Source organism: Spermophilus citellus (genome assembly GCF_964194105.1).
Source record: "Spermophilus citellus genome assembly, chromosome: 10".
NCBI classification, from domain to species: Eukaryota; Metazoa; Chordata; class Mammalia; order Rodentia; family Sciuridae; genus Spermophilus; species Spermophilus citellus.
Window position 1 is genome coordinate 34786829 of NC_138197.1, and position 21038 is coordinate 34807866.

General features: G+C 35.4%; 1 protein-coding gene across 1 annotated transcript in view; it reads right to left on the minus strand.

Annotated features, from left to right (window-relative positions):
* Nucleotides 1–200: 200 nt before the first annotated feature.
* Nucleotides 201–21038, minus strand: part of LOC308658168 (pregnancy zone protein-like) — a gene marked incomplete at both ends in the record, with an annotated part of 70293 nt that continues 49455 nt past the window's right edge. Inside the window, 6 exons of the mRNA XM_081310783.1 lie at nucleotides 201–204; nucleotides 3195–3273; nucleotides 18304–18345; nucleotides 19110–19212; nucleotides 19926–19994; nucleotides 20650–20740. Of these exons, the coding sequence (XP_081166909.1) occupies nucleotides 201–204; nucleotides 3195–3273; nucleotides 18304–18345; nucleotides 19110–19212; nucleotides 19926–19994; nucleotides 20650–20740 (388 nt within the window). The remainder of the gene's footprint in view (nucleotides 205–3194; nucleotides 3274–18303; nucleotides 18346–19109; nucleotides 19213–19925; nucleotides 19995–20649; nucleotides 20741–21038) is intronic.

Consider the following 21038-nt stretch of genomic DNA (forward strand, 5'->3'; position numbering starts at 1 on the left):
CAGGGCAATTTTGCAAGACAAAGAAGTTAAATAGATACAAATAAGTCAAACTGTTTCTGTTTGCTGATGACATATGCTATATCTAGAAGCACAAAATTTCATCAGAAGACTATTCTAGAGCTGAAAAATGAATTTAGCAAAGTAGCAGGATAGAAGATCAACATTCATAAATCAATAGCTTTCTATATTCCAACAGTGATTTAGCTGAAAAAGAAATCAGGAAAACCATCCAATTCACAATAACCTAAAAAAACAAGTGGGATTTAATCTAATCAAAGAGGTAAAAAGATTTGAGCAATGAAAACTGCAGAACACTGAAGAAAAAAATTGAAGAAAAGCTCAGAAGAAGTAAAGACCTTCCATGTTCTTGGATAGGCAGAATTGATATTGTCAAAATGGCCATACTACTAAAAGTAATATACAGATTCAATGCAGTCCCCATCAAAATACCAGTGGCATTCTTCCCTTAGTTAGTAAAAACAGTTTTTAAATTCATTTGGAAGAATAAGACACCCAGAATAGCCACAGCAATACTAGGCAAGAAAAGTGAAGCAAAGTCAGGCATGGTGGTGTATGCCTGTAATCCCAGAGGCCTGAGAGGCTGAGGCAGAAGGATTACAAGTTCAAATCAAGCCTCAGAAACTTAGTGAGGCCTTAAGCAACTTAGTGAGACTCTGTCTCAAGATAAAAAAAAATAAAGAGGGCTGAGGGTGTGGCTCAGTGGTTAAGTGTCCCTGGGTTTAATCCCTGGTACCAAAAAAAAAAAAAAAAAAAAAAAAAAAAAAAAAAAAAAAAAAAAGAAAAGAAAAAAAACAAGCAAGAGGCATCACAATACCTGATCTGAAATTAACTGTACTACAGAGCTGTAGTAACAGAAGTAGCATGTGTTGGCATCAAAATAAATGTAAGGACCAATGGAATAGAACAGAATACACAGAGACAAAACCACATAATTCAGCCATCTGATAATTGACAAAAGTGTCAAAAATATATGTTGGTGCCAGGTCATGGTGGCACACACCTGTAATTCCAGCAGCTCAGGAGCCTGAGGGAGGAGGATCCTAAGTTCAAGGCCAGCCTGAATAATTTAGCAAGGCCCTAAGCAAACTCAGCAAGATCCTGTCTCTAGATAAAATATAAAGAGGGCTGGAGATATGGCCAAGTGGTTAAGTGCCCCTGGGTTCAAATATATATATTTGCCCCAGTAACCCCCCCCCCACATATATTGAAAAAAGCTCTAACTTTTAACTTTTAAAAGAGGCTATCTTTTTTTCATATATCAATATATGAAATATATCAATGATATATCAATTAATCATAATATATCAATATATGAAAAAAGATAGCCTGTTTTAAAAGTTGAACCTTTATAGTTATACATAGTATTTGGGTTCATCCTGACAAATTCATACATACATGGAGTTTGATTTCAGTTTATTATTCCCCTTTTCCCTGCCTCTTTTCCTTCCAGTTCACCCTCCCCTCTGCCATTCTTCTTCCACTACTCTACTAGACTTCCTTCACTCATCTATTATTTATATTAAATTGGTTCTTCTACCTATACATAAAGGTGAAGTTCCCTCTGATATATTTACATATGCATATAACATGATTTTTAAATAATTCATTCTGCATTGCTTTCTCATATCCATCCTTCCACTCTACCTCTCAATCTCCTTATTCTACATTATTATCTTCCCTTTATCTTTATACTATACTTCCCTCCCCCTTTCCTTTATTTTACTCTAGCTTTCACATATGAGAAAACATTCAACTTTAAGTTTCTGAGTTTGTCGTATTTCACTTTAGCATATTCTCCATTTCCATCCATTTGCTAGCAAATGCCATAATTTTATTCTTTTTTATGGCCAAGTAGAACTTCATTGTGTGTGTGTGTGTATACATATAGTTTATATATAAAACTATATATACATATCTATTTGCAACAATTTCTTAATTTATTCATCTATTGATGAGTGAATGCGCTTATTCCATCATTTAGATATTGTGTATTGTGCTGCTATAAATATTTAGGTGACTGTATCAAAGATAGCCTTTAAACAAATGGTGCTTGGAAAACTAGATATCTGTATGTAGAAGAATGAAACTAGATCCCTGTTTCTCACCCTGCAAAAAATCGAATCAAAGTGGATCAGAGGCTTAGAAATTAGACCACAAATCTTGCAACTGCTAGAAGAAAACATAGGGTCAACACTGCATCATTTAAGTGCAGGCACCGATTTCCTCAATAAGACCCCTAAAAGCTCAAGAAATATAATCAACAACTGGATGGTTTCACTGCTGATTTTAACCAAACTTTCAAAGAATTAATTCCAGCTCTTCTCAGATTATTGCATAAAATTGAAAGGAAGGAAACTCTTCAAATCTCATTCTATGAGGACAGCATTGCCATGTTATTAAACACAAGATGAATCAAAAAAGAACACAACAACAACAAAAGAAGATCAATATCCTTGACCAACACAGATGCAAATTTTATCATTTAAATACCGGTGTAAATCAAATTCAACATCACTGCACAAAAGAGTATTTGGTTAAATACTACAGAAGCAAGGATGACTCAACATATACAAATCGATAAATATATCATATAAGCAGAATGAAGGATAAGAATCATACAATCATCTCAATAGATAAAGAAAAGTATTTGATGAAATGCAATATCTCTGTCATCAGATAAAAGCCCTGAACCAATATGATGTAGAAGGATTATACTTCAGCATAATAAAGGCCATACAAATTCCTTGCTGACAGCATTTCCTCTAATACACGTGTGTTTATTCTTAGTGATCTTATTCAATATTTTATAGAAGTTTTAGTCAGAGTAATTAGACAAGAGAAAGAAATGAAAGGCATAAAACGGAGGAAGGAAGTTAAATCATCCCTGTTTGCAGATTATGTGATTCTAAATATAGAAAAACTTAAGGACATCACCAAAAAAAAAAAAAAAACTATTAGAACTGATGAAGAAATTTAGTAAAGTAGCAGGATAAAAAAAATACAAAAAATCAATAGTTCTTTTTGCATATCAATAACAAAATTATTGACAGAAATAATGAAAGCAATCTTGTGGGGACAAATGCACCAAGTACTACATACATGGCACACATTAAGGGTGTCTGAGTGGTAGGCCACTCCCCTCCTGCTAGGTGTGTGAGCAGCAGACCACTTACCCCATAGGCACAGCCCTGGGTGTGAGGCCATGTGTTGCAGTCCCTGCACTTGCTCCGCAGCTTGTCCCTTGATTGGTCTCTGCAAGGACAGTTGGCAAGAAATTGTATTGGTAGCTGCCTGTAATCTGCTTAGCTACTGCCTGACATGGTAACTGTGCAATAAAATCAGATCTGCTTCCTGTCTGGTGTCTGGAGGTCTTGAATAGCGACTCTGCAGCCACACTCTTCTCTACCCTGTTCCGTGGACCTCCTTGCTGGACGAGAGAGAGCCCACGCACAATCCTATTCACAATAGCTACAAAATTTAAAAAAAATAAAATATGTAGGAATAGTCTTAACCAAGGAATTTAAAGACCTCTTCTACAAAAATAACAACATACTGATGAAAGAAATTGAAGACAAAGATGAAATGATCTCCTGTATTCATGGATTGGAAGAATTAATATTGTGAAAATGTCTCTATTATTTCTTGTGTTTGAATATGAGGTTTTCCCCCAAAGCTTCAGTAACATTCAGAGGTAAAGTGTTTGGATTGTGAGATCTATAACCTGATCAGTCCATCCGAATTGGAATGGACTAACTGGGTGGTAACTATAGGCAGATGGGGCATGACTGGACAAGGTGGGTCACTGGAATTATATTTCAAAAGGATTCATCTTCCCTCTGGCCCCTTCCCCTTTTTCTCTCTGCTTCCTGGATTCCATGAATGGAGCAGTACCCCTCAACAATACCCATGATTTTCTGCCTCACTTTGAGCCCACAACAATAGAGTCAACCTACCATGGACTAAACTCTGAAACCATGAGCTAAAGTAAACTTTCCACATTTAAGTTGTTCTTACTTGGTATTTTGGTCACAGCAATGAAAACTAACATCTTATCCAAAGCAATTTATAGATTCAGTGTAATTGCTATGAAAATACCAATGATGTTCTTCACAGAACTAGGAAAAAAAAAACAATCCTGAAGTTCATATAGGAGCACAAAAGACCCCAAATAGCCAAAGCAGTTTTTGAGCAAAAATAACAAAGCTGGAGGAATCAGTACATGCTTTTATGAAATACTGTAGAGCTATCGCAACCAAAACAACATGTTATTGGCACAAAACCAGACATGAGCCAATGGAACAAAATAGAGATACCAAAAATATACCAATACAGTTATAGAAAACTGTTGACACAAGGTTCCAGGAACATGCTTGGAGATATAAAAGCCTCTTTAAAAAAATGGTGCCAAGAAAATTGAATATCCACATGGAGAAGATTGAAATTTCACCCCATTTTCACCCTGTCCAAAAATCAAATCTAAATGAATAAGAAACATAATTGTAAGACTGGATATTCTGACATTAAAAGGAAGCATAAGCAAAAGAGTTTAAGACACTGGTACAAGCAATGATTTTCTGAGTAGGATCCCCAAAGCACAGGAAACAAAAGCAAAAATTGACAAATAGGGTTACATCAAACTAAACATCTGCTGCACAATAAATGAAACAATTAAGTGAAGGGACAACTTAAAGAATGAGAGAAAATATTTGCCAATTATTCATCTGACAGAACATTAATGTACAGAATATATGTAGAACTAAAAAAGCTTAACAGTATGAAACAAGTAATACAACTACAATGGGCAAATGATCTGAATATTCACTTCTCAAAAGAAAAGACACAAATGGCCAATAAATTCATGAAAAAATGCTCAATATCATTAACCATCTGGAAAATACAAACTAAAGTTATAATGAAAAATAATATTTATCACCACAGTTAGAATGGCTATTATTAAAATACCAAAAAAATAACAAATACTGGAAAGTATGGGTAGTAGACAAACTCTTATATACTGTTGGTGGGAATGTATAGTAGTTGAGCTACTGTAGGGAACAGTATGGATGCTCCTTAAAAAGCTGGAAATAGAACTATTGTATGAGCCAGGTATCACACTCCTGGGTATAGATTCAAAGGAAACTAAATCAGCATACCAAAGTGGTACTTAATAGCCCATACTTATTGTAGCACCATTAACAATTGCTAAGATATGGAATCAGCGTAAGTGCCTATCAACAGATGAATAGATAAGGAAAAAAATATATATATATACACACTGGAGTATCTCACAGTCTAAGGAATGAAATCCTATAATTTGTAGAAAATGAATGGGATTGGAGTACATCATGTTAAATGAAATAACCCAGACAAAGAACAACAAGTATTGAATGTTCTCTCTCATATGTAGAAACTAAGAAGACCAAAACCAAAACAAAAAGCAGAATAAAACAAAACACACACACACACACACACACCAAAACAGAAGAAGAGGAGGAGAAAGAAGAAGAAGAAGAGGAGGAGAAAGAAGAAGAAAAAGATGACCTGAAGAGAAGAAAAGGGATAACTAGGGACTGGGAAGGGTGTCAGGGTAGGTGGGCTAATGTAGAAGAAGGGTGGATGGGCAAGACCAATGCTGCTATATACACATATGAAAATATCACATTGAATCCTATTGCGTACAATTAATATGTTAAAAAGGTACATTTTTTTTTTATTTTTTAAATATTTATTTATTTATTTATTTTTTTAGTTCTCGGCAGACACAACATCTGCGTTAGTATGTGGTGCTGAGGATCGAACCCGGGCAGCACGCAGGGCAGCACGCAGGGCAGCACGCATGCGAGACTGAGCGCGCTACCGCTTGAGCCACATCCCCAACCCCTTAAAAGATATTTTTTTAGTTGAAATGGACCTTTGTTTTATTTATTGATACGTGGTGCTGACAATCGAACCCAGAGCCTCACACATGCTAGGCAAGCGCTCTGCCACTGATCCACAGCCCCAACCCACTTATGGAAGTTTTTCATTCTTTGTTTTTTTTTTTTTTAAAAGGTACAATTTTTAAAAAAATATTTACTTTTTAGTTTAGTTGGACACGATACCTTTATTTAATTAATTTATTTATATGTGGTGCTGAGGATGGAACCCAGGGCCTCACACGTGGGAGGTGAACACCCTACCGCTGAGCCATAACCCCAGCCCCAGGTACAATTATTAATATGTAAAATTAATATGTAAAAAAAGAAATGCAAGGGATTTTGTGTTTTGATTTATTGAATTTACTTATTCTAAGAGTTTACAAAATGGAGTTGTTGGGGATATATACATATACATACATATGTAATATATATAAAATTATATGTAATACATACATAATTATGCCAGCTGCATATAGAAAAAATTATACTTCTAAACTTCTGATGTGGATGCCTTTTATTTCTTTTTCTTGACTAATTGCTCTGGTTAGGACTGCCAATACTATGTTGGACAGAAGTGGTAAGAGTGGGCATCTTTTCCTTGCTCCTGATCTTAGAGGGAAAGTTTTCAACTTCTCGCCATTGGGCATGATATTAGTTATGGGTTTTTCATATACGGCCTTTATTATATTGAGGTGTACTTATCTTCTATCTCTACTTTTTAAAGAATTTTTATAACGAAAGAATGTTGAATTTTGTGAAGTGCTTTATCTGTATCTATAGATAAGATCGTGTGATTTTCCTCACTTATCCTCTTTATGAAGTTTTATGCTTCTTTTAGATTTGTGTATGCAAAATAATTCTTGTATCCCAGGGACAAATATAACCAGGTTATTGTTGTTGGATTCTATTTCCTAGCATTTTGTTATGGACTTTTGCACCTGTATAGATTAGGGATATTGGCCTGTAGTTTTCTTTTCTTATGATGTCTTTGTTTGGGTTTGGTTTCAGGGTGATGCTGGCATTATTAAAAAGTCTGAAGTTTCTTCCTGTTCATTTTTTAAAGGAAATGCTTTAGAAAAATTAGCATTAATTCTTCTTTATGTGTTTGGTAGAATCTATCTAGGAGACCACCTGATCCTGGACTTTTCTTTGTTAGGTCGTTTTTGATTATTCACTTAATCTCCATATTACTTATAGGGCTATTCAGATTTTCTATTTCTTTACAATTACTCTTGGTAAGATCCAGGTGTTTCTACTCTGCTAACTTCATCCATCCTCCCAGGTGTTTTTAATTAGTCTCTCATCCTTTTATAGATCCAAGCTTTTTCTAATATGACCCAATTTTCTATCCTTCCATGTGTCTTGAAATTCAATTCTTTTAGACTTCAGAATCTATTATTAGCAAAATACCCAACATCCTTCTCCACGTTGCCTTTAACTCTACATTTCAGACATGGTTTCCCACTAAGAATGTGAATCCCTTTATATCTCTTTTAAGAGGTGATCATTTATAAAACTAAAACATAGTAATTGTACATATTTGTGGGCTATGATGTGATAATTATATGCACATATAAATGTGTAATGATAGATCCAGGCAATTATTATTTCCCTTTCCTTAAACATTTTATCATTTTTTTGTGTTAGGAAATCAAACTTCCCTTTTGTAGTATTTTGTAAAATATATAATAAATTGTTATGAACTATAGCTACCCTACTATGCTATGAAAAATTGGAACTTATTATTCCTATCTGATTATATTTTGGAATCCATTATCCAACCTCCTTGGTATTTTGATAGGGATTGCCCTGAATCTGTAAATTGCTTAGGATGTGAAAGCTTGTGATATTGAACATTTTTCATATACTTATTGGTCATTTGTATTTTTCTTTTGAAAAATGTCTATTTAGACATATTCAAATATTACGAATTTGCAACTGTTGGTCTGTTCTCTTAGTTTTTAAAATGTGATTCCAATGTCCACAGAGGAGTTGTCTTTCCCAGCATTGTGTTATTTGCAAACTGATAAGCACTCTTTTTTATGTGTTTAGTTACTGACAGACACATAGAACTAAAAAAACTACTAAGAAACTGTAGTTTTCTAATAAGGAACGTTTGCCATATTTAAATTTATTTATTGTCATTATAGGTACAGTAATTCAATTGTGTATTAAACTACAAATTCACTAACAAATATATTATTTGAATTTTTATAATAAGTTTTGCATGATGATGTAATGAGTTCATTAGATTATTTGTCAACCTTGTGTAAGACAATTGCTATATCTTCATCCTAGGTGACTAGGAATTAATTCCTTTCATCTATACATCCACATCATTTATTGAGCACACATAATTATAACAATTATTGTTAACAATAACAACACACTAAGTTCAAGGCAAATAACTTCCTCAAAATGAAATGAGGTTTTTTCTTTCTGAATTTATGTGGTTGCAAAATACTGGCAATACACAAAGCACTGATATCAACTTGAACAAATATAACATTCAGGGAGGGAGGGAGCAATGAAGGGAGCAGTTTCTTACAGCAAACTAAACAATTTCAATTGCAAGGTATATTGAACTTTTTTTCAAAACATAGAAACTTAACATTTTTTTATGAACTGAGTATAATATTGATGCCAAAACTTGGTAAAGATAATATGAATGAGACTATTCTTACGAATGTTGATAAATACTTAAAATGAAAAGTTAGTAAACATAAGCCAGTATCACATTAAAGAATTAATCATTTTTACAACATGGCCAAGATGTTACAAAATAACTAGTAATATAATAATAATCAATGGATATAGTTCTATAACTATATACAGTATTTAATATATATAATTGTACATATGTGTATATTATCTTCTCCTAAAAGTATATAACAATAGTTAATAAGAAAACATTCTTCATAAGTCAAAAGTAATACATATATCTATCTTCATTAGTCTTTAAAATTGTACTGGAAGTTTCAGACAAACCTCCAAAATAAAGAGATAATAACTATCATGCTAAGTGAAATAGATAGTAGCTAACATGCTGTCATGAAATAAATAGTAACTATCATGCTAAGTGAAATAAGCCAGTCCCCCAAAAACAAAGGCTGAATGTTCTCTTTGATATGTGGATGCTAACACACAATAAATGGGGAAGGGAAGAATAGAAGGTCATTGGATTAGACAAAGAGGAATGAAGGGAAGGGAGGCAGGATAGGAATAGGAAAGACAGTAGGATGAGTTGAACATAACTTTCCTATGTTTATATATGAATACACGACCAGTGAAACTCCACATCATATATAATCACAAGAATGGGATCCTAATTAGAATAAGTTATATTCTATGAATATGTAACATGTCAAAATACACTCTACTGTCATGTATATCTAAAAAGAACAAATAAAAATAAGAAGAAAAAGGAAAGGCAAAATTATCATATGCAAATTATCATCAGAATGCAAAAATTATCATAATTTGCATATTATTTTATTTAAAAATAAAATACAAGAAAATCAACAAAGAAATTCCTAAGGACAATGGGAGAATTCAGTATGCTATCTGGACATAAAATTAATATGCAACAATATTTATCAATACATCAAAATATCATTAAGACTACTATTGCAAAAGTAATTTGACTCAGCAATTATATTTCTAGGAAGGCAATCTTTACACATGCTTGCATACTGATGAAATGGTGCATGCATTCAAGGTTATTCTTTGCAATGTTGTTTGTAGTGGTAAAATATTGGAAGCAGCCCAAATTTACATCAATAGGGAACTAGTTAATGAATTATGGAATATCTATACAATGTAATGTTGTGAAGCTGTGTCATTAAAAAAATGAAAATTTCTATGTACTAATAAGGAAATATGTATAAGATGTATTATGAAGTACAAATAAGAAGAGTGTATTTATGTTACTTTTTATGCTAAGGGGAGGATAAGAATCAATAACCATGTCTGCCTGGGTATAAATTAAGAAAAATTGAATGATTACCTAAAACACTAAACATAAGTATGTAAAAGGGAAGGAGATGGGAATTGGGCAAATAAGAGACAAAAATGAGAGGATGACATCAGTATAATTTTTTACATCCTAGTTTTTGAACCATATGGATTCTACATTGGTTGAGTCCTGAAAATTATTGTTAACAATATATCTGAAAATTTTCTTTAACTGGACAAATTATAAATCTGCAATGAAAACAGAATCATCTGTGCAGAAACATAATCCAATGCCACTTTATATAAACAATTTGCTCATTTCACAATTTATATATTACCTGCATATGAGGTGCTCTGTGATTTCTGAGAAAAGAAAGCCCTATGAGAACTTAAGATCTGTTAAGAGGCAGATGAGTAAATAAATGCTAACACCACTCTGTAGTAAGTGCCTTGAAAGAGTTAAATGTGGAGTATTAGGGGAGGGGACAGGGACACCTAAATCGAACAGGATAGGAAGTTCCTGGGGGATAATATCTGTGGGCCTGAATCAAAAGGAAAAATATGGTTCAGAGTATGGTATAGGAAGAAGAGAAAACACATGGAAATGTGATAAAGTCTGGTTTTATTGGCACACAATCAAGAACAGATGTGAGGGGCAAGTAAATGGAAATAGTAACAGAGAAGGAGACAGTGGCCAAAACACAAGGGCCTGGGGCAAAGCTAAATGCCATCAGTAAAAGATCCTAAAACAGGGAGGTGAAGTTGTCAGTTTTGTGCTTCAGTACTGTTATGTAGGCAGTAATGTGGAATACAGATTAGTGGTTATCCAGAAAAGAGGCAGACCTTGTCACTAAAAAGATATCGGCATGATATAAAAACAAAACAAAACATAGCCTCCATTAATAAGTCTCTATTAATGAGAATATGAATGAGAGATAGGTTAAAGAATCTGAGTGACAGGATTTGTAAGTATTAGGTGAGGTGTAGAACATTATTATCACTAATTATTTCTGTATATGTTCATTGAGAACACACTATTGAAGACTGAGTGTAGAACAAAATGAGAGAAGGGGTAGCAGGTCACTTGCAGCCTGCATTTTAGTGGAAGGAGACTGATAACAAACTTTCATGTATATAGACAAAAAATATTGATAAATACCATTGAAGATTAGAGTACATGAAAGCAAATGACTGACTTTGTTAGTAATTTCTGAGAGAATTGTATTTAGGATGAGATCTGAATGACAAGAGGAAACTTAAAATAATGGGGAATATTATTCAAGCAAACATAAGAGCTAGTAAATCTAGGATGAAGAACTAGCCTGGCATATTCTAAAAATGGTAAGCAGGCTAACATTTTAGAAATCTAAGAACAATGCAAGGAGTTACAAAGAATTTGGAATTTCTTTTGACATTCAATGTGAAGCTAAGATTTTTTTTTTAGAGAGAGAGAGAATTTATATATATAGTTTTAGGTGGACACAACATCTTTATTTTATTTTTATGTGGTGCTGAGGATCAAACCCAGCGCCCCGCGCATGTCAGGTGAGCGGGCTACCGCTTGAACCACATCCCCAGCCCGAAGCTAAGATTTTAAACAGAAGGCTGATATGATCAGATTTGTTTTAAAAATATTATTTTAATTATTGAAAAAATTAATTGCAGGGGGAAATAATAGAAGCATGAAGACTTATTAGATGGCTATTATAATATTACAGGGAATATATCAGTGGTAAAGACAAAAATGGAGGTAGACGAATTTAGGCTATGTTTTATAGGTATAACACACAAAGCATACTGGTAGACTGCATTTTGGTATGAAAGACAGGACTCAAAGATTTGATTTTGAGCAATTTGAATAAAATGTGTGTTAGGATGGCCTTAGGCCTGAGCCTAAGGTGAGAAGATCAGGGTGGAGACCACCAGATGTTTCTGACCCCAGGGTAAATTATGTCACTGAGAAATCCAGTGGTAGCTGATAAGGATTGAAAGGGGGATCAAAAGCCCCCAAATTTAGTATAAATAATAGAGCAAATGAACAGGGATTCAGCCAGCTGAAACAAGGATGCACTCGAGCTGGAGAGCCTGATGAGGACCTGACATCCCATCACTTGTCATCATTTCCTGAGCCTCTGCATGATCCTCACCGCTCTCAAACTCTACCACCTCGTCTAGACCTTGGTGAGAGCCACAACTTCTCCCTACGACCCTCTCCTCAACCAGTCATCCACTCCACACCAGGAAAAGCCTTCCTTGGTTCCGACCTGGTCACTGAAGCCTGAGTGAGTGTGCATCTGCTGGACATAAAGCCTAAGGCTTAAGACTTTTGAACTTAGCCTGCAGAGGAAATGTCTGTCATTAGCCTAACATCATGGTTAAGTGTGTTTTGCAGTGCTTAGAATTCATCTAGAATTGTTTGCTGTGAATTAATTAATCTAGAATCGTTTTCTGTGAATTGATTATGTCTATTGCAGTGCCTAGCATTAAGGACTGTCGTTTTCTTGATTAAGAACCTATAGAGTAAAACTGTGTTGAGTAATTTGAGTGAATAAAGCATTGAAAGGGGCAGAAGCACGTGGACATTCTTTATTTCTCCCCTCGACTGCATACGTCACAATTTTGCCCCCTTGGACAATGTGTTAATAAAAATTGATGTGAGGAAGAGTTAGAGGAGGAGAGTTTAGTGGGGAGGGATTCCAGAGTTAGAGCTCTGTTTGGGACATGTTAAATGTAGGCTGCCTACTGGATATCCAAATGGAGAGGTCAAAAAGGTATGGGATATTGTATATAAATCTGGAGTTCTATAGCCCAAGAGTGTGGTGATACTGAAGTAGAGATGAGACTGTTCCAGAGAGGGAATGAGCAACTTCGATGACAATTACTAGGGAGTTGGATAAAAAAGATTAAAAATATTTAATGGAGGTTCCTTTTTGGTAATAAACCAAATAATCTCTAACTCAGTCTTTACTGATCTACTACAGGATTAAATCTAATGAGAGAATCAGGTGTAAAGGAAATTCCTCAATAAACAGATAAATCATTACAAATGTTATGATGGAAAGGACTGCATGTTAGAAGCAGGGGAGTTGAGGCTACTTCAATTGGAGATCAGAAAAAGACCTTCTTAGGAACTGATTTTTGAGCTGATTTCTGAAATAAAAGTGCCAGTCAAGACAAAATAAAAAAAGATTTCCAAATAGATGGGTTGTTACCTGTAAAAGATAAAAGGGCAAAAAAATCTTGGTGCATTTAAGGATGTGAAAGAAAACCAGTATGAATGGAGGAGAGTGAACAAGGAAGATGGGATATGAGTTTGAAGAGGTAGGAAGATCTGAGTCATGCAAGGACATTGGATATGATTCCAAGTATGAAGAGAAGCTGCAGAAAAGCTGTGAAGCAAAAGGGTGATGTAATCTTATAGACATTAAAGAAAACATAATTTCATTATGTTGAATGCTATGTAGTGAATGGATTTAGGAGATAATGTGTTTTAGTTATCTGGGTTTTTTTTCACTGTTTCCAAAACTTGACAAGAATAAAGTAGAGGAGGAAAAGTTTATTTGGGGCTCATAGTTTCAGAAGTCTCAGTCCATGGATGGCTGATTCCACAGTTGCAGAACATCATAGTGGAAGGACATGCATAGGAAAGCAGCTCAGAACGTGGCAACAAGGAAGCAGACAGTGAGAGAACTCAGCTCACCAGGGACAAAATATATACCTCAAAGGCACATATCCCCAGTGACCTACCTCCTCCAGCCACATCTTATCTGCCTATAGTTACCACCCAGTTAATTCATATCAGCGGGTTAATCCACTGATAAGGTTACAACTCTCATAATCTAATTATTTCATCTTTAAATGTTCTTGTATGACTCACACATGAGCTTTTGGAGGATACCACATATCCAGGTTATAACAGAATGAAAAGAAGCAAGAAAGTCAGAAAGAAGGTTCTTACATTAGTAGAAGATAATGGATTAGGATTTAGGATGAAGATGAAGAGAGTGAATTAAACTGATAAGATAGAACTATTGGGACTGGGGCTGTAGCTCAGTGGTAGAGCACTTGCCTAGCACATGTGAGGCATTAGGTTTTATCCTCAGCACCATATAAAAATACATAAATAAAATAAAGGTATTATGTCCAACTACAACTAAAAAAAATTAAAAAAATGGATAACACTATTACCAAGGTAGTTCATATAGGCAAGAAAAAGTCAGAAGGTTTGAGCAAGAGTTTGATGTGTTTATAAGACATAAAACTGTAATGTCCAGAAGGCATTTGTATCTTTAGAAGAACATCCTGGAGGTGCTGCTGTGTTCTTATCATATCTTATATGCATTTTATTGGCCTAGGTTGCAGGTGGGGTTGCACAATCAGTTGGCATGCAGCTCCCTTAGGTGAGGCAAGTTTTCTGGCAAGTCTGGGTATGGGGTCCCTGGCTGTGGGTGTGGGGTGCCTGTTGGTTTCTGAGATTATACATGGGTGGAGCCACCTGGAAGACCCACGTGAATGGCAATAGTGGGATAAGGTTCTATCAGTGTCAGAGGGTCCCAGGGGGCTGCACTGTGCCAGTGTGCTCAGTTTGGAGCACCTGTAAGGGTGTGACACCTGCACTGGTGACTTCATGGGGGCATACAGGGACCAACATGGATGGGCTGCCTTTGTGGGGCTGAGAGTAAATGGGCAGGGCAAAGTGTTGGCTTCTCAGGACTCAATGGGCTGAACATCTGAAAAGCAGCTTCCCAACTGCTTCTGGGGGCCACACTCCTGTAGTAGGTAAGACCTTTCTGGGGGACCTTTGTTGACTACTACTTAGGAAAGTCTGTTTGTTTTCTGGGGTCATGGATAAGTGAATAGGGCTATTCCTCTGTTTCCCTGGACCTCTGTGGACTGAACTGTCTGGGAATGGCTGCCTGGCTATGTTCTGCAGATGTGTGTCAGTCATGCCACCCGGCTGCTTCCCATGAGACTTGACAGGCTGAGCTACTTAGAATTGGTTACCTGGTTGTTTCCCAGGGTCAAAGGAGCAAGGGTAGAGCCACTCAGCTGCATCTGGGCAGTAAGAGGGTGTGCAAAACTGCTTGATTGATTTCTAGAGGCCTCTGCAGGCCAAGCTGCTCAGGGGTGAGTGGCACAGTTTCTTGCTTGGCTGTGGGAAGGCAAGTAAAAACTCCTGGCTGGTTTACAGAGCCGGGTTGGTGGAGCAGCTGGAGGGAGCTGCCTGATTGTTTCTCAGTACCCTGGGTGGGCCGGGTTTCAAGACTGACTGTGCAGTGAGAGCCTGGGTGGGGAAGGGGACACAGGGGCTGGACTTTTTCTTTGGGGCAATAGTAGTGGAGTACAGCAAGCTGGGCTCCGTGTCTTGTGAAGGCCATAGGGTTCTCTATGAGTAGATGCCTCAGAGGTCTGTGGCATGAGTGGGGAAACTAAGGCCTTCAGGATCATCCTTTCTCTGTCAAGTGAAGTATGTCTTAATTCAGCATTGATCTTGAAAGACAGAATGGCAGGTGAGGTGTACTTAGCTTCTATCTTTATAAATTCATCCTATATCTCTGAGTTTTACAACACCTAGTCCTGGGCGCACTTTCCTGCCCCATTCCCAGGTGAGAGGAGTTTTCTTCTTTGCTCTGCTGCCTGAGGTTGAAAAAGGGGTATGGGAGGCAGTTTCTTGGCCACCTGGCTAACAAGGTTCCAGAGGTTCAGCATGGGTACTGGCCTAGGGTCAGGGACCATGCAGTTCTGATCAGCTCAGGGTTTCCTTGTGTTTGGCTTGGTTCTAGGTTTGAAATCTGGAATCTGAGTTATCTCCCTATACTCCACTGCTTGGAGTTGGGAGTGGGGTGATTTGGGCAACTCCTTCCTTCTTGCCTTCTTCAATGCATCATTTTTTATTATTACACTAAAAACATACAAAAAAGTCTCTCACCTGGCTTCCTCAGCTAGAGTAAAGGTAAACTGGTGTGCAAAGATCTATTTCCACTGTGTCTCTAAGGGGGAGATGATGATGGAAGTTCTTACTCAGCTACCATCTTGCCCTACCTTCCTGTGATCCCATTTTAAAATCTTTCATTTTGAATACATTTAGTTTAGTTTTATAAAATACAGTTCTAAGGTTCACTCTAAATATTCCAGGTATTTGATATATAATGTTTTTGTTGTTCAATTCTGTATAGTTGTAACTTTCATTGTTATTTACTCATAATTTTCTGTCTATAGTGGAGTTTCAAAATTAGAGAGAAATAAGATTATAAAACTAGAATAATGTATCCAGATGTACCTGTAATACTATAACAGTAAAATGAACCTACAATACCAGCCCCAATATCTGTTAACCATGTACAATTTTGCCTGCCCATATTCCTACTTATGTGTTCCCATCCCTTTATCTCTCCTATTGCCATTTTTGAAATAAGATTCACAAATATTTCAGTACATACCTCTAAAAGATAAGGATCTTTAAACAAAAGATAAGGATCTTTAAACAAAAGATAAGGATCTTTAAACAAAAAATAATATAATCAAACATAAACGTGGCTTGGTCATATAACTTGCTTTAGCAAAATACACACAAAACTGAAATACACCTCATTTAAGCAGAGCTTTATGAGGTATTGTTTGATTCAGCTATTTCTCTTTTCAAGACAGTAGTACATCCTCATAAACAATATTTTTTGAGAAAGTCTGATATTATCCTCGTTTCTTAATGAGAAAATGGAGAGGTTAAAATGAGAGGTTAAATAACTCTTCTAGTGACTTAGTTGGGGAGGCAGGCTAGAGTCAGAATTCAATCCCAGGAAGTCTGGCTCCTGTGTCTACAGACTCTGACAGCTGTACATTATTGCCTCTTTCCAAAATGTTCTCTGATTACTCTAATCATTTTCATGTCTCTTCAAGCCTATTTTTGGTGCTTTTGCTTAGGAATTCCCTCTCAAGAAAAAAATTATGTAACCCTAACTTATTTATTTATTTATTATTATTATTTAAAATATTTTTTAGTTGTTGATAGACCTTTATTTTATTTATTTGTATGTGTTGCTGAGAATTGAACCCAGTGCTTCACACGTGCTAGGCAAGCGCTCTACCACTGAGCCACAACCCCAGCCCCGCTAATTTATTTTTTATTTATTTATTTTTAATTGATTTTATTTTTTAAATACATGACAGCGGAATGCATTACAATTCTTATTACACACATAGAACACAATTTTTCATATCTCTGTATCTAAAGTATGTTCACACCAATCCATGTCTTCATACATGTACTTTGGATAATGATGTCCATCACATTCCACCATCATTACTAACCTCTGTCCACTCCCTTCCCACCCCCTCTTCCCTATCTAGAGTTCCTCCCATGCTCCCCCTCCCTACCCCACTTTTCCCTTTATTTCCCAAGTGAAGGCTTCCTAGATTAATGAACAACTTTTCTGGTGTTTCTGGTGCTGGGATTGCACTTGGGGCCTTGCATATACTGAACTACATGCACACTCTCTTAATGAATAGTTTTTTTCAGAACATAAGATATTTTAAATTGTTCTTGATTTGACTTTATGTCCACATTTGTAATATAAGTAGATATGTTATGAATCTGTGTCCATATTACTTAAAAATATATAAAAAAATCCCTGTGAACATGCAATTAGTATTTGATGAATGAAAGATGAATACATGATTGACCAGAAATGCATATTTATTCAGTACACATTTTGGGCATTTGTTTTATAGAGACAAACTCCATTCCTTCTAAATAAAAGTATATGACAGGGAATCCAGTAAGATATGCAGCCTGAATCTGGTCCTCAAACATTTTCATGCTTTGTATCTATGGAGAGGAAACAGCAAGAAAACCCATGAGAACATTGCAGGGTTTCCTGAGGAGCATTCTCTCAGATGAGTGTAGCAGCAGAGTAACTAAAGTAGGGGACAATAAAACTTTTTCTATGATATGCCAGGTGGTAAATATTTTTATTTTTAGACTTTGTGGGCCATATGGCCATGTGGTTTTGTCATTACTAATCAACGCATTAAGGCAATCATAACGATAGTATGAGAATGTGTGTGGCTATGTACCGATCAAACATCATTTATAAAAATAGGTGTTGGACTAGATTTGCCTTGAGAGTTGTAATTCATCAACCCTTGTAAAGAAGGAAACCCAAGTAGCTATGATACAAAATGTTACCTATTAGGGATAGTTGTCATACAAATAACAAAGCTTATTGATTTTTTTCTCATAAACTGGGGAATCCACTACAGAACAAGTGCTTTACTTCAAAAGATTTCTCTTTGTGTGAGAACTTGCCATATGAATTATCTCATTTTCATTCTACAGAATTTAAGATTTAAGGGAATATTAGCAAGCAAGGTTTACAGAATATGAAAATGGTCATAAAATGTGACTTCTTACCTGTACTACAGGGACTGATATAGTCAGCAATAGAAAACTCATCTGAAAGAAATGGAGAAACAAAAAATTTAAAAATAGGGACCATGTTAAGTTTATTTACCTTTCTATTGGAGTGAAGTGAATGCTATAAGAATTATCAAAACTCTCCAGGTAAATAGACCAAAATGGAACAGAATAATTAAAATATCTATATTATCTTTCTCTGGAGAGGAGAGGGGATTGAAACCTGTTTAGACAGTAGATGTTCAAATTTTAAAATTTTAGGAAGATGACCATCATTGCATCAGTTTGAAGTTCTCTCTTCTCTGAATCCTCTACTTTTGTTTACTTGGTTGAGCTTGTTTCTTTAATTTCTTTTCTAAGATGATGTGTCTAGTTTAGAACACTCTTTTTACTCCTGTCTATTCTAAAATTTGTACTCTCTCTTCAGGATCCAGTTTGGATCTTTCTTTCTCTGTTCTTATTGAGCATCAACCTTCAACATGATTTTAGCTTTTCGATCTTACTAGCTAGTTAACACTCATATGTCATTAACTTATCTTTCCAAGTGTATTATGTTCTCTATGTCTAAACTACTTGAAAACAGTGACCTCTATTATCCTTCTTTTTAAATTCTTATGTTTCTTATTCAATTTAACTAATAAATTCGTTTTATAGGTAGTTTCTTCAGTGTACATGTCTTGGAGGAAAGAAACAAAGATAAAATATTGACTAAGTGGATTAAAAATAGGATGACTTGTCACAATAGGATCAATTTCTTGGTTTTGGTTGAGAGAGTTAAATTGTCTCAGTTCTCTCTCACTTACCTGTTTCATAGTAGTCATAGACTTTAACAATTGCTGGCTTCAGGTCTCTTACTGGGATGTCTTGCAAAACCATGAAGGAAAAACTTAGTGTCTGATTTGTTACCTAAAACAAAAATGGGAATAATTAAGGACACAGAAAGCCTTCTACTTTCTTCCTTGAACAAAACATATTCTTCACTAAATATTCTTTTGACTCTGATTCACCTGTATCTTTTACATGAGCAAACATTGATGGATGACAGGATGGGTTTTATATCATAACTGTGGGCATTTTTTATGGTGAACAAAGACCCACTGAGACAACCTATATCCTCTTGTAGTCCTGTTCGTAAGATTAATTTTCTGGACCAATGTGAATATTTGCCAAGATATAGAGACATGGCTTTCTACAATCTGTGATTATAATATAACCCTATTCTTTTTGTGTGACTGAATAAAACATTTCCTTTGCTTCACAGTCAGATTTGAAGATATTCATGCAGTCCACATTTTGTTTTACATAATGACATATTCAAATATTAACATTATCATTGATCAACCAATGTGATCATATTTATTCCTTTGGGGGGGCCTGTAAAATAACAGGAATACATTATAAACTTTTCTATTAATTTCACACTTGAAATTTAATATAATTACAAAGAGTAGAACATGCCTTGGAGATAAAATATTTCTTTTATTTTCTTTAGAATAGTAAAACTTTCTGGAAGGGCATTCCTAATTATTGCTTTCTTCATATTATTGGCTTCCTTGTAAAGGGACCCACTTACAAAGCCCACTGATGTGAAATCCTAGCCAGAAGGTCAGAGCTCTCACCTGATCCACATAAATGAGGACATGATTGTTGCTCACTTCTGTCCTGCTCACGTAGCTAGATCTTTCAAGCTAAAGAAAAAATTAGAGAACTTGAAAAGTTAGTCTTGCACTGTTAGCACATTTGTTTTCTAAGAGCAGAAAACTATTATCTGAATGATGTAAGAACTAGGATTCTTTAAATCATAGAACTAGGAAACTTTAAATCATTTTCTAGATTAAATAACCAGGTACAGATATAAAAAGATGGGAGATATCAAGTTTTGGAGGCAGGATTCAACAACATCATGTCCTGATTGTGACAAAAATCATCAAACTTATGAAGAGAAGGAAATTATATAGTCCTCAATATCCAAGTAGCAGATGATTTTAGTTCACATCAATTTTTTTATAACTAAAAATACAATTTTTTAGTTCCTATCAGTCAGTTTTGGACTTGAATTATATTCTATCTTTCTTGAGTTGTTATTTTATAGTTTTGCACCTGTGTAGTTTAAATTCCCAGCTAGACCATGAGTAGCCTAAGAATGGGAACCATTCTTGTATTTCTTTAGTATCGCACCATTCCATTATCATAGAGCCAAATAAATAGTTTGATTTCCTGGATTTGGGGAAAATACTTTATGAGGCAGGATGATATAGATATGGTTTGATGTTATTATGATTTTAGTTTGGGGTTACATAGCATCATTTTGGCTGAGCTCTAATGGACTTAAAATATACATACCATTTTTACTGTTGGTTTCAGGGGAATAAAACCAGATATCATTTTTATATCAGCAATCACCATATTGGAAACAGGACGGCTCCCTGTGTAACTATAGTGTCAAAGCAAAAAGGAGTTAGGATGAAATATGTGAAAGAAAGCCAGATTTCTCCTTCAGGCCTCACTATAAACCTGTCCATCTCCATGAATTTTTTTCCCAATATCCACAGAAATCTGTGCACCCTGGACATTCATGAAATTGATGTTGAAAACCTGAGTGTACATCAGATCTACAGCTTGCTAAAATTTCACATCCCAGACAATCAAACCAGAATCTTTAAAGGTAGATCTTGATAATCTGCATTTTAAACATATCTACAGTTTTTAGAAACTCCATCTATACTACTATT